This window comes from Octodon degus, unplaced genomic scaffold (assembly GCF_000260255.1).
Source record: "Octodon degus isolate 3935 unplaced genomic scaffold, OctDeg1.0 scaffold00127, whole genome shotgun sequence".
In the NCBI taxonomy this organism is placed as follows: domain Eukaryota; kingdom Metazoa; phylum Chordata; class Mammalia; order Rodentia; family Octodontidae; genus Octodon; species Octodon degus.
This window is the reverse complement of record NW_004524703.1, coordinates 5,284,965-5,298,050: the sequence shown is the minus strand read 5'-3', so window position 1 is coordinate 5,298,050 and position 13,086 is coordinate 5,284,965. Positions and strand designations below refer to the sequence as shown.

Here is a 13,086-nt window from a genome sequence, read left to right as displayed (position 1 = left end):
TCTTCATACTTTTCTACTGGATGGTTAAGACCAAGGTAAAGCAGAACCTATGCAACAAGAGTTGTAGCTTTTTGGAAACCTGTCTTTTTAAGGGATTTTTATATAGCAAATCCAGCATTTTTTATGTGCTGGGATATATTAATTTGTAGTCTCTTGAACTATAATAGTTGGTGAATCTTAACTTTTTCCATTTTCCTTAAATAATAATTTACAACTATATATTGTTTCAATACATATAACTGGCTGAAGATCCACTTTATATACTAGAAATATCATCTAGGTAATATATCCAAAATGTTATGTTAAAAGATGGCACTGACTTCACAGTTTTATAAAAATTTTCATGCTTTGGGGCTTTAGTTAATTTTGTTTAGATTTCATTTTGTCTGGTTGTCTGATATGATGGACCTTTTCCCAATATTTAAATTTTGGGAAGCATCTGTTAGAATTTTTTCAGGTTAGATAAATGCAAGATGTTCATGAGCTAAGTAGCATATTATGTTTTTGTTTTTTTCTTTTAATGGCACTAAGCACTTCTAACTATAGATGAGCTAAAAATCCAAACTCCGTAACAACATCCTTGAGACAGTTTATATGATCTTGTCTTAGTTACCTTTCTGGTTGTTGAGACACAATAGCCATCTCCTAAAAAAGGAAAGGTTTATTTAGCTCACATTTATTTATTTATTTATTTTGTGTGTGTGTGGCCAGCTCATCCCACCAGGGGGAGGGGCTGGCTGGCATGTGGTGCTGGGGGATTGAGCCGCGGTCCAGCCCTAGCTCACAGTTTATAGAGCTTTCAGTTCATTATTGGCTGACTCCAAGGCAGGGTGGCATGGCAGAGGGTCATCGCAAAACAAGCAGGCAGAAAGCAACAGGCAGCAAGTGACAAGCAATAACCCTCTTTCTGTTCCTTATATTTTATCCAAGCTGTTCATCCTTGGAGACCAGAGTTTATTTCCAAGGAGTCAGTAGAGAGGACAAGATTGGAGAAAGTTGGGCTTTGATGGGTCTAGGAATGAATAATTGATGATGCAACGTGGACATTTGGGAAGATATAAGAGATTATTCAGAGGAAAGGCAGCTGGTATAGCAGAAGCTGCTCCAAATTAGAAGTTAAGAAACATATGTTTCTTGTCTTGGCCTGGCCTCAACAGTTGGCAAAGGGATTTTGGGTTCCTTTTTAATCTTAGTATTCTCTTAAATCTGAAATAGGTTAGTGCATAAGAATGAAGAGGACTGGGTAGAGAGCTATATATTTGGGCATAGGGAGAGGAAAGATGAGGAAGTTTACTTCTGATTCCTTTAATTTGGGAGCCAGCTGGCATTCATTGGGGAAGTGAAGTTGGAGGATATAAGCAATTCACATCAGACTTTTAACAGTTACTTGTCAGCAGTCATTATTCCAAGTAGGAGATGATGCAGTAGAAACATGTGAGAGGCCTGAGTTTAAGCTATAGTTACAGTATAACTTAAGTATTTTCTATATAGTTTAAACTAGTTAAGTAATTATTTTGAGCCTGATAGTCTAAAAATGAGAGATAATTACCATTATAGATCTATTGTGAAAAGGAGATTTGTAAAGGGAGTACATTATATTAATATCAGTAGGTTTGTCCATCAGAAATTCCTCTAGGTCCTGTAGTAGTAGAAGGCAAAATAATAGTCATAGTAATAGTGATGGTAATACTAATAATAACATTTACATGTTGTCATGCATTCAAAATATTTCAGATTTTAGAGCATTTTGGATTTTTGGGTTGTAGATGCTTAACCATAAAATCTATGCAACTATATCAAAACCTGAAAAAAAAAACCCCTCTGAAATGTGAAACATTTCTGATCCCATGCATTTCAGATAAGGGATATTCTACCTGTATGGAGCTTACCATAAGTGAGGCACCGTTCTAAGAGTTTGTGTCACTTATTCCTTATAGCAAACTTATGACATAGCATTAGTATTATTTTTGCATTATAGACAAGCTGAATGAGAAAGGCATTAAGTGACATGTCCAAAATTATACCAATGAGTGAAGGAGCTAGAATCCAGACCTTTTCATTGGGTCTCTGAGTCCATGCTCATGAGTGTGCCTCAGTTTAATAAGACAAGTGGTCTAGAATTAAGTTGTTTTGCTTTTTTTAATGCATTTTTTTATTTAAAAGAGACTAATCTTGTTTAATAGCAAGATTATTTGAATTGAAAAATAGCAACTTAATTGGATGGCAAGTATGATGTCTAGAGTAGGTACCTACACAGAATTCTGTTTAAAAAGTTGTCTTAAAAAAAAGATGTGTTGCTTAAGTGAAAAATGTTAGTTGAGAGTTCTCTTTTAAGTCTAAAGACAATTTTATTTTTAATTTTTCAGGAACATAAAGAGGGGCAGCTTACATCCATGCCCCGAGAGGTTTGTAGATCATTTGTGAAAATTATTGCAGAAGTCCTTGGATCTCCTCCAGATTTGGAATTATTGACAGTTATCTTCAATTTCCTTTTAGCAGTTCACCCTCCTACTAATACTTACGTTTGTCACAATCCCACAAACTTCTACTTTTCTTTGCACATAGGTAGGTATAATTATTTTTTTTTAGATTTTAACGATCTCCACTTTTATTCTTTCTACTTGATTCATATTTGTTTGATATTCATTGAATGTACTTTTTGTGCTAGAAACTACCCTAATAACACCGGGGAGGAGACAAGGTAGAGGTTTATAGAATGAACATGGTCTCAGCCTCCAGAGAGCTAAATACCGAGAAGATAGAGGAGATGCATTCAAGTAACTAATAAAAAATAATATTTGGTAAATACTTAAGAGACACAGATGAAGAACAAATGAGATTTTAGAGAAGAAAGAGTTTCTTCACACTGTTTTGGGGTGAGAATATTTAATAGATTACATGCTATCTGTAGTGGGCATTGAAGAATTTAGATAGAATTTGATAAGTGGATTGGAGAATTAGCATTTCAGGCAAAGAGAATGACTTAAAGAGAGGAAAAATGGAAGGAAAAAATGAAGAGTAAGCAATTTTTACTAAGTTAATATATAAAATCTATAAAGGAGAAATGAAAAATAATACTAAAGATAGTACCTTAAAGTAAATGAGTCATTGAATGTACCACCAGAGAATTTGAACTTATTCTACAAGGGCTGATTAAACTGTAGAGTGCATTTAAATTTAAAAAAAATATTACAATAAAAGACACATTACCCCCCGCACCCCCAGAATTTCCCCTCAGTTCTAACAGACTCATCATCCCATTATTCTTGCTGTTTTCTAAAGCAGTTCTGGAATTTCTCCTTCCTGAGTGGCTTGATGAGGTGTGATTAAAAAATATAGTGAATGCTGTTGCCAAGTGCCATGTAATGGAAAGAAAAGCTAATGAAAACATTATGGTTTGTCCTCATCTACCTTATGCACTGCGACTGGCATCATACAACTTCTGATTATTCCCCAAAATAAAAATGATCGTGAAAGGTATAGAAAGCCCTTCCTGGTCCTTGTCACAGCCCAGGAAGTTTATATTTGTAATCCCATGGAAAAGTTATTTTAATTGTAAAGAGTTAATTCCAATACGCTACTTCTAGTGCAATCCATAGCATAAATAAAAAAAACACAATAATATATCCAAAGTGATGGGGAGACAAGGAGGTCCTGGGGCCACTATGATGGCTTTTTGTAACAAAGGCCTTTACTCAGGACCGAAGCCAAATTTTATTCATTTATGAAGAAGGGAGTGGCTTGAAGATCAGTGACTGTGAGAATGGCAGGAAGTAGGTGAGTGACATGAGCTGTAGGAGGCCTGAAATCACCTCTGCAATGTGCAGAGAGGAGGATATGCAGAAAGAGTAATCTGCATCACACAATTGAGATAGTATCTAATGTTTGGGGGTCAGTGCTTCAGCTCTGATGTGTAATCTTTCAAGCCCCAGAAAGTCATACCTTGTATCTCAAGGCTCGATCCCAGCCAACAGGACCCAGCTCACATTAAAGAGTAGCAGGTAGGGGTTTCCAGGGAAACAAGCTAGCTGTCCTCAAAGACCACCACCAGCACCTGGACTAGACCCATATGCATTGCTTAAAGCCAATTGAAGGGATAAGGAAAACTTCTAGCCAGTTCTGTACACATCAATACAAGGAAATAGGGTCAGACTCAACCAAAATGGAGGCAACTGCTAGTCTTTTAAGGAGCTTCACCCAGGTGGTCCTCCACAAAAGGTAAACATTTTAAGGACATCAAGACAGCTACAACATCATAATAAAGAAATGATAGAAGACTGCTAGGCATGTTTTAGAAAGTGGAAAGAATGATGGAATAAATGTTTGAAATGAGTGGGAAAAACTTGGTGGAGATTAATGGCAATGTGTCTTTCACTGTAATAACTTTATTTTTTTTTTTAAGGAGAAAATCATAAAGCTTGGTTTAATCAAATCATTCAAAAATAAATTCTGTACATGTTGAGTTGTTTACAGCAAAATTAAAAATACAAAACAGACTTGACATTACCATCTAGCACACATCTGGCTGCTTCTCATTATGTCTTGAGCCATATAAACATGACATTAATTTAAATCTTAGCTTATGTCCCAGCAGAAGGGACAAAAGAAGCCCAGTGTGGACTCACACTCTCTTCACCTCCCTCCAGGAAGAGAGGGCTCCCAGTGGGCGATGTGGATCGAGGCCCCCTGTAATAACTTTAAAAAATACATTTATACATTCACTGTATTTTTTGTCAAATTATATAGAGATCATTGAAAGGATTTTGTTTCAATGATTTTTATTTTATTTGTTGGCTTATTTGTTTGTGACCAAAGGATATGATGTAAGTAAATTATTGCAGTAGAATTCAGAAATAAGAAACTAGAGAAACTAGAGGCATTAAGACTAATTGTAATAGTCTATAGGAAACATGAAAAAAAAAAAACTTGGGCATAGTAGGAGTAGAATTGGAAAGGAGAAGAAAAAGAACCAAGGTTGGAATAGGATGACTCTGGGAATGTTAGGACAGAGGATAATCATAATACATGTGGCATTTGAGGTACCCTGTAATAACTATCAGCCAATTAGAAAGGGTAATAACACAAGGACAGTTGCAAGTAGCTACCTGCATAGGAGTAAGTAGAAGCTCTGAAATTAGATGAGAGTAGTGTAGAGAGAGAAGGAAAGAAGGAGCTAAGGATAAAACTTCTGGTAATATTATTGCTCAGAGGATGCAACAAGAAAGAGGAACAAGTATGGAAAGGATAGAGGATTCAGTATATGAGAAGGATGGAATAATTATCATTTTTAATGAACTGGGAAAAATAATGTAAGAAAGAAAGCCAGAGTGAATCTATGAGAAAGATAGATGGTAATTTTAGAATGAAAAACCAGTTGTGCAACACTTTTAAAAAAGTTCATAAATGAGTAAAATGATTTAACAGCACTAAAAGTTCAAATGTAGTTAGATAGATTGGATTTATGTTGAGTTCAGCATATTAAATGACTGAAATATTATGGAAGATTTGGGGAGCAAGATAGTTATAAAAATGAATAAAATGTGATTCTCCCCCTTAAGAAGTTCATGACTTAGTAAAGAAGACAGAAATGTGAACAGATGGTTCCACCTCACCAAGACAGCACAATGGTAGACATTAGCATTTTATTTTCTGGAAGCATAGAGCATGCTGAGAGCTTGAGGACCTGTTTCCTGGAGAAGGCCATACCTGTTTCTGGTCTTAAGGGTGAATAGCAATCAGAGGGAAAGGCCTTCCATGCAAAGGAAATGGCTGGAACTGGCAGCTCTGAGAAGTGGGTGTTGCTGAAATGTAATACAAGAAATAAGACTGAATAGAGGCTTGGAGACAGTGTCCAGCTCTGAGAAGTGAGTGTTGCTGAAATGTAATACAAGAAATAAGACTGAATAGAGGCTTGGAGACAGATTGTGAAGATTCTTATAGACAAGAAACTTGGACTTTATCCAACTAAAGCAGAAATTGACATTTAAAAGAATTTTGGAGGCTGTGAGGCTTTGAGGGTGACAAATTGTCCATCAGGTTACCATTTAGATATCTGTAAACAGTGATCCACATTATCGAACTAAATAGAGAACCGAACAGGAGTGAATTGAGGTCAGGAAGATGATTCAGATTTACAGTTGCTGCATTTGTGGAACATTTAAAAAATTAAACACTTGTATTTACAAACATGAGGCCACAGAAAGAAGATGAAGCTGAAAGTATTAGTTTTGGAATCAGGTTGGACACTGAAAGAAATGTTTAAAAGCATAAGACATGGTCCTTTTCTCAAGAAGTAAACAGATGAATAGTCTCTTCTGAGAGATCATAAGGACACATAAAAAGCAAACAGTTAAATGCTAAACCATAGAAACAGTTCTAAGTACAATTGGAATTCAAAGAAAATAAAGCTAATGTCACCAGTAATAATCAACAACAAGGAAATCTGGAGTAAGAAACCAGAGTGAGAATGCATATGTCAAGTGTAACTATAAATAAGCCATACCCTTTTCCTTTGAGTGGCTTTTTTGTCAAATTTTGTATTTAATGATTTTCTTTTAGTTACATTTTTGTTTTACCCTTTTAAAAACATTTTGCTGTCTCAATAATTTTTTGATCATCTAGATGGCAAGATCTTTCAGGAGAAAGTGCAGTCAATCATGTATCTGCGGCATTCTGGCAGTGGAGGACGACCCCTCACTAGCCCTGGTTTCATGCTCATAAGCCCGTCTGGTTTTACTGCTTCACCTCCTGAAGGTAAAAATGGCAATAATGAAATTATAGCTCTTCCTATTTTAGTCTTGAGTATTAAGATATGATTGAATTGTGTGTATTTTTAACTAAATAACAATACAACCTGATATTTAGACTAAATAAATGGACAATTAAGTTAAATTTCAGGACTGTAAAATGTGTTTAATGAACTCACTTTTAGTACTTTCTACTCAGTCGTTCAATCTAATATCCATCCCAGGTCCTCAGAAGAGTTCAGAAATTGAATGAAGCTCATGCTAATCTTCTCTGACACTCGCTGTCAGCTCTTAATATAGTCATTTGTCTTTCATTAAACTTCTGACTCATTTCCCCATTTTTCTTCATATGCTTTTTGTTAGTCTTACTCTCTCCTTTCCAGTGAACCCATCAGACAACAGCTCCTACAGGTGGGAGCTATCCAGTGCTTCAGCTATGTGTTACTTGTTACCTCTGTAGTGGAGGTGACCGTCATCATGAATACTTCTAGGGAAAAAAAAAAAAAAAAAAAAAAGAATACTTCTAGGGACTTCTGAAACCATAGGACTCTATTCCCTGCTGTTTGTCTGAACAATGTCAAATCACTCATGTCTCTGTCAAACATTTCCACACCCAGTCGTGCCCCCATTTTTTCTGGGTCTTTTGAACAGACTCTGGCAACTTTAGCTCTTCTGCCAACCAAGAAACACAATCCTCTGGGGACTCCCGATGCATTGAAAAGGCAAAGAGGATGCATTGTTCCTTTCTTACCCATTCTTGGGTAACAACTTCAAATCTTTCTGGCCTTTTTCTTTTCTTTTTAAATTTAATTGATTAAAAATGTGTTTTTTGATGCAAAGTCCCACTTGTCCAATCTAACCTCAGAATTGCAGGTACATGCCACCACACTTCACCTTTTGTTTCTCTTTATGATCCCAAGTGCTTTTTGCCTCTTCAGAGATCCCATTTGTCAGTATTCTTGATACCATCTTCAGTTTCCTTGTCCCTCGGGCCTGTTGGTATTCTTGACCTAAACAATCCTAAACCAAACTTAGTCTAATCATTTGTACTTCTACAAACTACCCCAAGGCTTTCAATGCTGCCCTGTCATTTTTGCTGTGTGTTCAGAATTAATTCCAATTTCTGTTTATATAGTAAGTATATCAAAGTCTTTATACCTCTAGTACTTCGATGACTTTCTAATTGCTTTTTTCTCACTATAGTTTTTAAAGAGTAAAAACAATGATACAAAATTTCAAAACAAGATAATAGGGGAGTAAGAATGGTTAATATAGTGTGTATTGTTATCTTCAAAGCAGTTGCTCAGATTATAAGGTATAGGCATGAAAAATTGATCAAGCAAAATAAGCATAAACCTTCTTATAATAAGCTAAAAGAAATTAATAATATAACTATCTTGTATATTTACATATATATTTTTCCTTTTCTTTTCTTTTTTTTCTTTCCCCATCTTACTTTTTTTCTCCTTTTGAAGTTTCTTCCCATTTCACAATATCTGTTGTACATTTTGGATCTTATTTTTTAGCTTCTCACACTAAGGATACATACAATATGATGTTTGCACATGCAAGTCTGGCATATCACTCTTAAGAGTATGGTCTCAGATTATATCCATTTACCTATAAAAGTCTCAAGTGTATCCTCACTTATGGCTGAATAGTACTGCATTGTATAAAAAGTACATCTTTTTTATCCGTTCCTTGGCTGATGAGCATTTGGGTTGTTTCCAAGATTTAACTCTTACAACTTGTGTGACATGGGTACACCTATATTGCTGTGGCCTAAGGTTTTTAATTCTTCTTGGAAAGTACCCAGGAGGGGAATAGCTGGGTTGAATGAGACCACTAATCCCAGTTTTTTGAGCAATCTTCACACTGATTTCCACAATGGTTGCACCAGTCTATATTCCCACCAACAATAGAGAAGTGTTCCTTTGTCCCCGTAGTCCTACCAGTGTTTGTTATTGGTTGATAGCCATTCTTACTGAAGTAAGATGGAATCTCGGTGTGTTTTTAATTTATATCTCTCAAATGACCAGTGATGTTGAACATTTTTTCATATATTTCTTTGCTACCTTATTTCTTTATCTGATAAATGTATATTCATTTCAGATGCCCATTTTTGGATTGGAACTCTGGGGGAATCTGATTTTTTTTCAATTCTTTTCATGTTTTAAGCATAAGTTGTTTGAGGAACAGCTGGCTATAATTTTTTCCACTCTGGGTTGTCTTTTCAGTCTAGTTTGGTGGTTACTTTTGCCATACAAAAGCTTTTTAATGAGGTTAGATCCCATTTGTTTATTGTTTATAGTGTTTCTCATGTGTTCTGAGTTTTGTTCATGAAGTGCCTGCCTACACCTATGTCTTCAAGATTTCTAATTGCTAGAATATTTAGTGTTTCTGTTTTAATATTTAGATCCTTGATCCATTTGACTTCAGTTTAGTGCATTGTGATAAATGTAGGTCTAGTATTAGTCTTTAGCATGTGGAAAGCCAGTTTTTCTAGCACCATTTATTAAAGAGGCTATTGTTCTTTCAGTGTACATGTTTTGCTCCTTTGTCAAAGATAAGATGGCTAAGATGTTTGATATTCAGACAGGTAGTTAGGTTAAACCCAACTGCATATGTTGTAGGGTAAAAATAAGCTTCTCCTCGGGAGGGTTAACAACCTAAGTTTGCAGACCAAAAATTAGAGGAAAAGAAGGACTGCAAGGACAGCTAACATTTTGTCCCTAGCCTTTCAAGGTCAGTGAGGACTCAGGACATAGGAGAACCTATACTGTAATGTTATGTACCTCAGTTGTGTCCAAATTTTCTGATCAAGGAGATTATAGGGCCACAGAGCAATGTGATTGATGATGTAGAGTGTGCCTAAGGAGAGTCGCATGGAGAGAAAATATTCTCTCAGGCTTTCACAGAGAGCAAATTGGTCAAGCAATGGCCGTGACTTATCCACATAGCTGACACTCACAAAGGATCTACAAACTGTAGTATAGCGTTTCAGATTAAATCCTAAGGGGATTTGACTGACCTTATCAGATACAAAAGTTACATTTCTTGTAACTTGCTTTATCTTGGTCTTAACTATCCAGCAGAAAAGTATGAAAACAAAATATAAAAAGTAAAGCCACATTAATATGCTGAGCTGTAAAAAGCTCAAGTCAACAACTTTGGACATTGCCAGTCTTACAGAAAACTCACTACTATTATGGAGTACTGGACTATATTGGGAGATTCTGCTAAATTCAAGCATCTACAATATTTAAATGACAATGGAGTGCCCTTCTCTGACAAAACTAACCAAAAAAGTGGCATAGAAATGAATGATCCTTTTGTATCTGCATACTCAAAATATGCAGATTCTCTTAGTTCAATGAATAGAGAGGTTTGTTATAATAGTGTTTGAGACAGGATATCATGTCTGCATCTTGTACAATGAATAACCACTGAGACAACAATATGCAATGTGTTAATTATTGAAAATGTGCCAGTAATCAGTTGTGAAACTGTCTCATTGATATTTGTTTCTTAATAAAATTATTTTAAAAAAGATAAAATGGCTGAGTATGTTTGGGGTTGCATCTGCATTTTTTATTCTGTTCCACTAATCCTTGGGTCTGTTTGTTTGTTTGTTTGCTTTCTTCTTAATGCCTGTACCATGTTGATTTTATCACAGTAGCTTTGTATATAATTTCAAGTCAAAAATTATGATGCCCCCTAACTTGCTTTTGTTAGCCAGAATTACTTTTTTTTTTTTTTTTTTGCCAGAATTACTTTTGCTATTCTAGGTCTCTCCTGATTCTGAATGAATTTTAAGAATGTTTTCTCTAATTCTGTGAGGTATGATAATGGTATTTTGGTTGGGATTGTATTAAATCTGTATAATAGTTTTGGGAATATGGTATTTTGACTATGTTGGTTATTTCTAGCCATGAGCAAGGATATGTTTCCATATTTTGATAGTTTCTTCAATCTCTTTTCAAATTACTATAACTTTTAATGTGTGTATCTTTTATTTTCTTTCTTTTTTTTTTTTTTGTGCAGAGTCTCACTATGCAGCTCGAACTCGTAGTGATTTTCTTGTTTTCATCCTCCCCAGCACTGGGATTACAGATTTGTGCCACCATGGCCAGGGGCAGGACCAGTGTGGCATACAGTGCCAGTGATCAAACCTGGTCCCCTGTGCTTGCCTAAGCAAGTGCTTAGTCCACTGAGCTATCTCACTGGCCCTCATCTTTTACTTTCTTTGTTAGGGTGATTTCTTTTTTTTTCCTTAATAATTTTATTGAGAAACAAATAGCATTGAAACAGTTTCAAAACCGATTACTAGGACAGTTTCAATAATTAATAAGTTTCATATTGCTCTTAGTGGTTATTCATTGTACAAGATGGAAACATGACATCGTGTCCACAAACACTATTAGAACAAATCTTTCTGTTCGTTGAATTAAGAGAATGTAGCTGTATAACTATCCTGTTTTGAATATACAGATACAAAATGGTTGTTCATTTGTATCCCCCTTTTTTTGTTTAGTTTTGTCAGAGAAGGGTATTCCATTGTCATTTAAATATTATAGGTGTGTGAATTCGGCAAAATATTCCAATATAGTCAGTAGTCCATAATAGTAGTGGATTTTCCATAAGACTGGCAATGTCAGAAGTTGTTGACTTGAGCCTTTTACAGCTCAGCATATTAGTATGGTTTTACTTTTTACGCTTTGTTTTTATACTTTTTGCTGGATGGTTAAGACTAAGATAAAGCAAGACTTATATAATAAGAAATGTAGCTTATGTATCTGATAAAGTGAGTCAAATCCCCTCGGGATATATCCTGAAACCCTGTACCACAGTTTGTAGATCCTTTGTCAGTGTCAACCATGTGGGTAAGTCACGGCCATTGCTTGACCAAATTGCTCTCTGTGAAAGCCTGAGAGAATGTTTTCTCTCCATGTGACTCTCCTTAAGCACACTCTACATCATCGATCACTTTCCTCTTTGGCCCCATAATCTCCTTGATCAGAAATTTTGGACACAACTGAGTTATATGATGTTGTAGTATAGGTTCTCCTGTGTCCTGAGTCTTCACTGACCTTGAAAGGCTAGGGTCAAAATGTTGGCTGTCCTTGCAGTCTTTCTTTTTCTCTAATTTTTGGTCTGCAAACTTAGGTTGTTAACCCCCCAGAGGATAAGCTTATTATTACCTACAACATATACAGTTGGGTTTAACCTCACATCTGTCTGAATATCAAACATGTTATGCATGAAATGGTACAGATATTTTCCATCTAATATTGATATGTTAAACTTTACATCTCTACAGAATATGGAGAAAAAATAAAAAATATTTTAAAAATATGAATAAACAATTACATATTTTTACACAGAAATTTAGAAATCTAACCATATACAGCATTGCAGCAGGACAGTCCTGTGACTTTTTTTTCTTCTTTTTTTCATTTATTATCCTTTTTTAAAAAACATTTACTTAGACAGTATAGTAATAATCGGTATGTTGTGACAAGCAGTACATATTTAGAACACCAGAATGATAGGTGTTCCAACTGTGACCCTTCAATTACATATTGCTTTCTTCAGTGTAGCTGCTTATTTCACAGGTATCAGCATATATAATTAGTCAGGGTGAGAATCCTACCACTTAACTGCCAGTTTTGAAAACCTGCTGATGTTTCTCAGGATCATTGCCTTACCTATCTTGTGCCTATGAATGCCCCTGTCATTTTTCCCAGCTTTTCTCCTTGCTCTCTCCTCATTGACCAATCCTCAAGTTCTCACTTTCCTTTTAATTGCGTTATGCCTTTCTATTTGTGTTTCTTCTTTTGAATTCTTATACTAGGGAGAGTATGCGATATTTACACATGTCTGGTTTATTTCACTTATGAGTATATCTTCAAGTGACATCCATTTAAATATGAAGGCTTCAAATTTATCACACCATTATATAAAAATACCACATCTTGGGGGAACTACCCACTCAGGCCCCCCTCCTGTCCCTCTTTTGGACAGGAGCTTTCTTTCCCCCAGTAAATATGTTCTGCTCATAAAAAAATACCACATCTTTTTCATCCATTCCTCAGGTGATGGGCATTTTGGTTGTTTCCAAGATTTAGCTATCACAAATTGTGCTGCTATAAACATAAGTACACATATATCACTATGATATGGCGTTTTCAGTTCCTCCAGGAAAATTCCCAGTAGGGCAATAGCTGGTTTGAATGAGATTTCCAGGCCTAGTTTTTTAAGGAGACTCCACACTGATTTCCATAATGGTTGCACTACTCTACATTCCCACCAGCAGTGGAGAAGGGTTCCTTTTTCCCCA

General features: G+C 35.6%; 1 protein-coding gene across 1 annotated transcript in view; it reads left to right on the top strand.

Annotated features, from left to right (window-relative positions):
• Lyst (lysosomal trafficking regulator) overlaps positions 1 to 13,086 on the top strand; it is a 289,805-nt gene that overhangs the window by 127,011 nt on the left and 149,708 nt on the right. The window contains exons 21-22 of the mRNA XM_023700860.1: positions 2,367 to 2,565; positions 6,622 to 6,753. Of these exons, the coding sequence (XP_023556628.1) occupies positions 2,367 to 2,565; positions 6,622 to 6,753 (331 nt within the window). The remainder of the gene's footprint in view (positions 1 to 2,366; positions 2,566 to 6,621; positions 6,754 to 13,086) is intronic.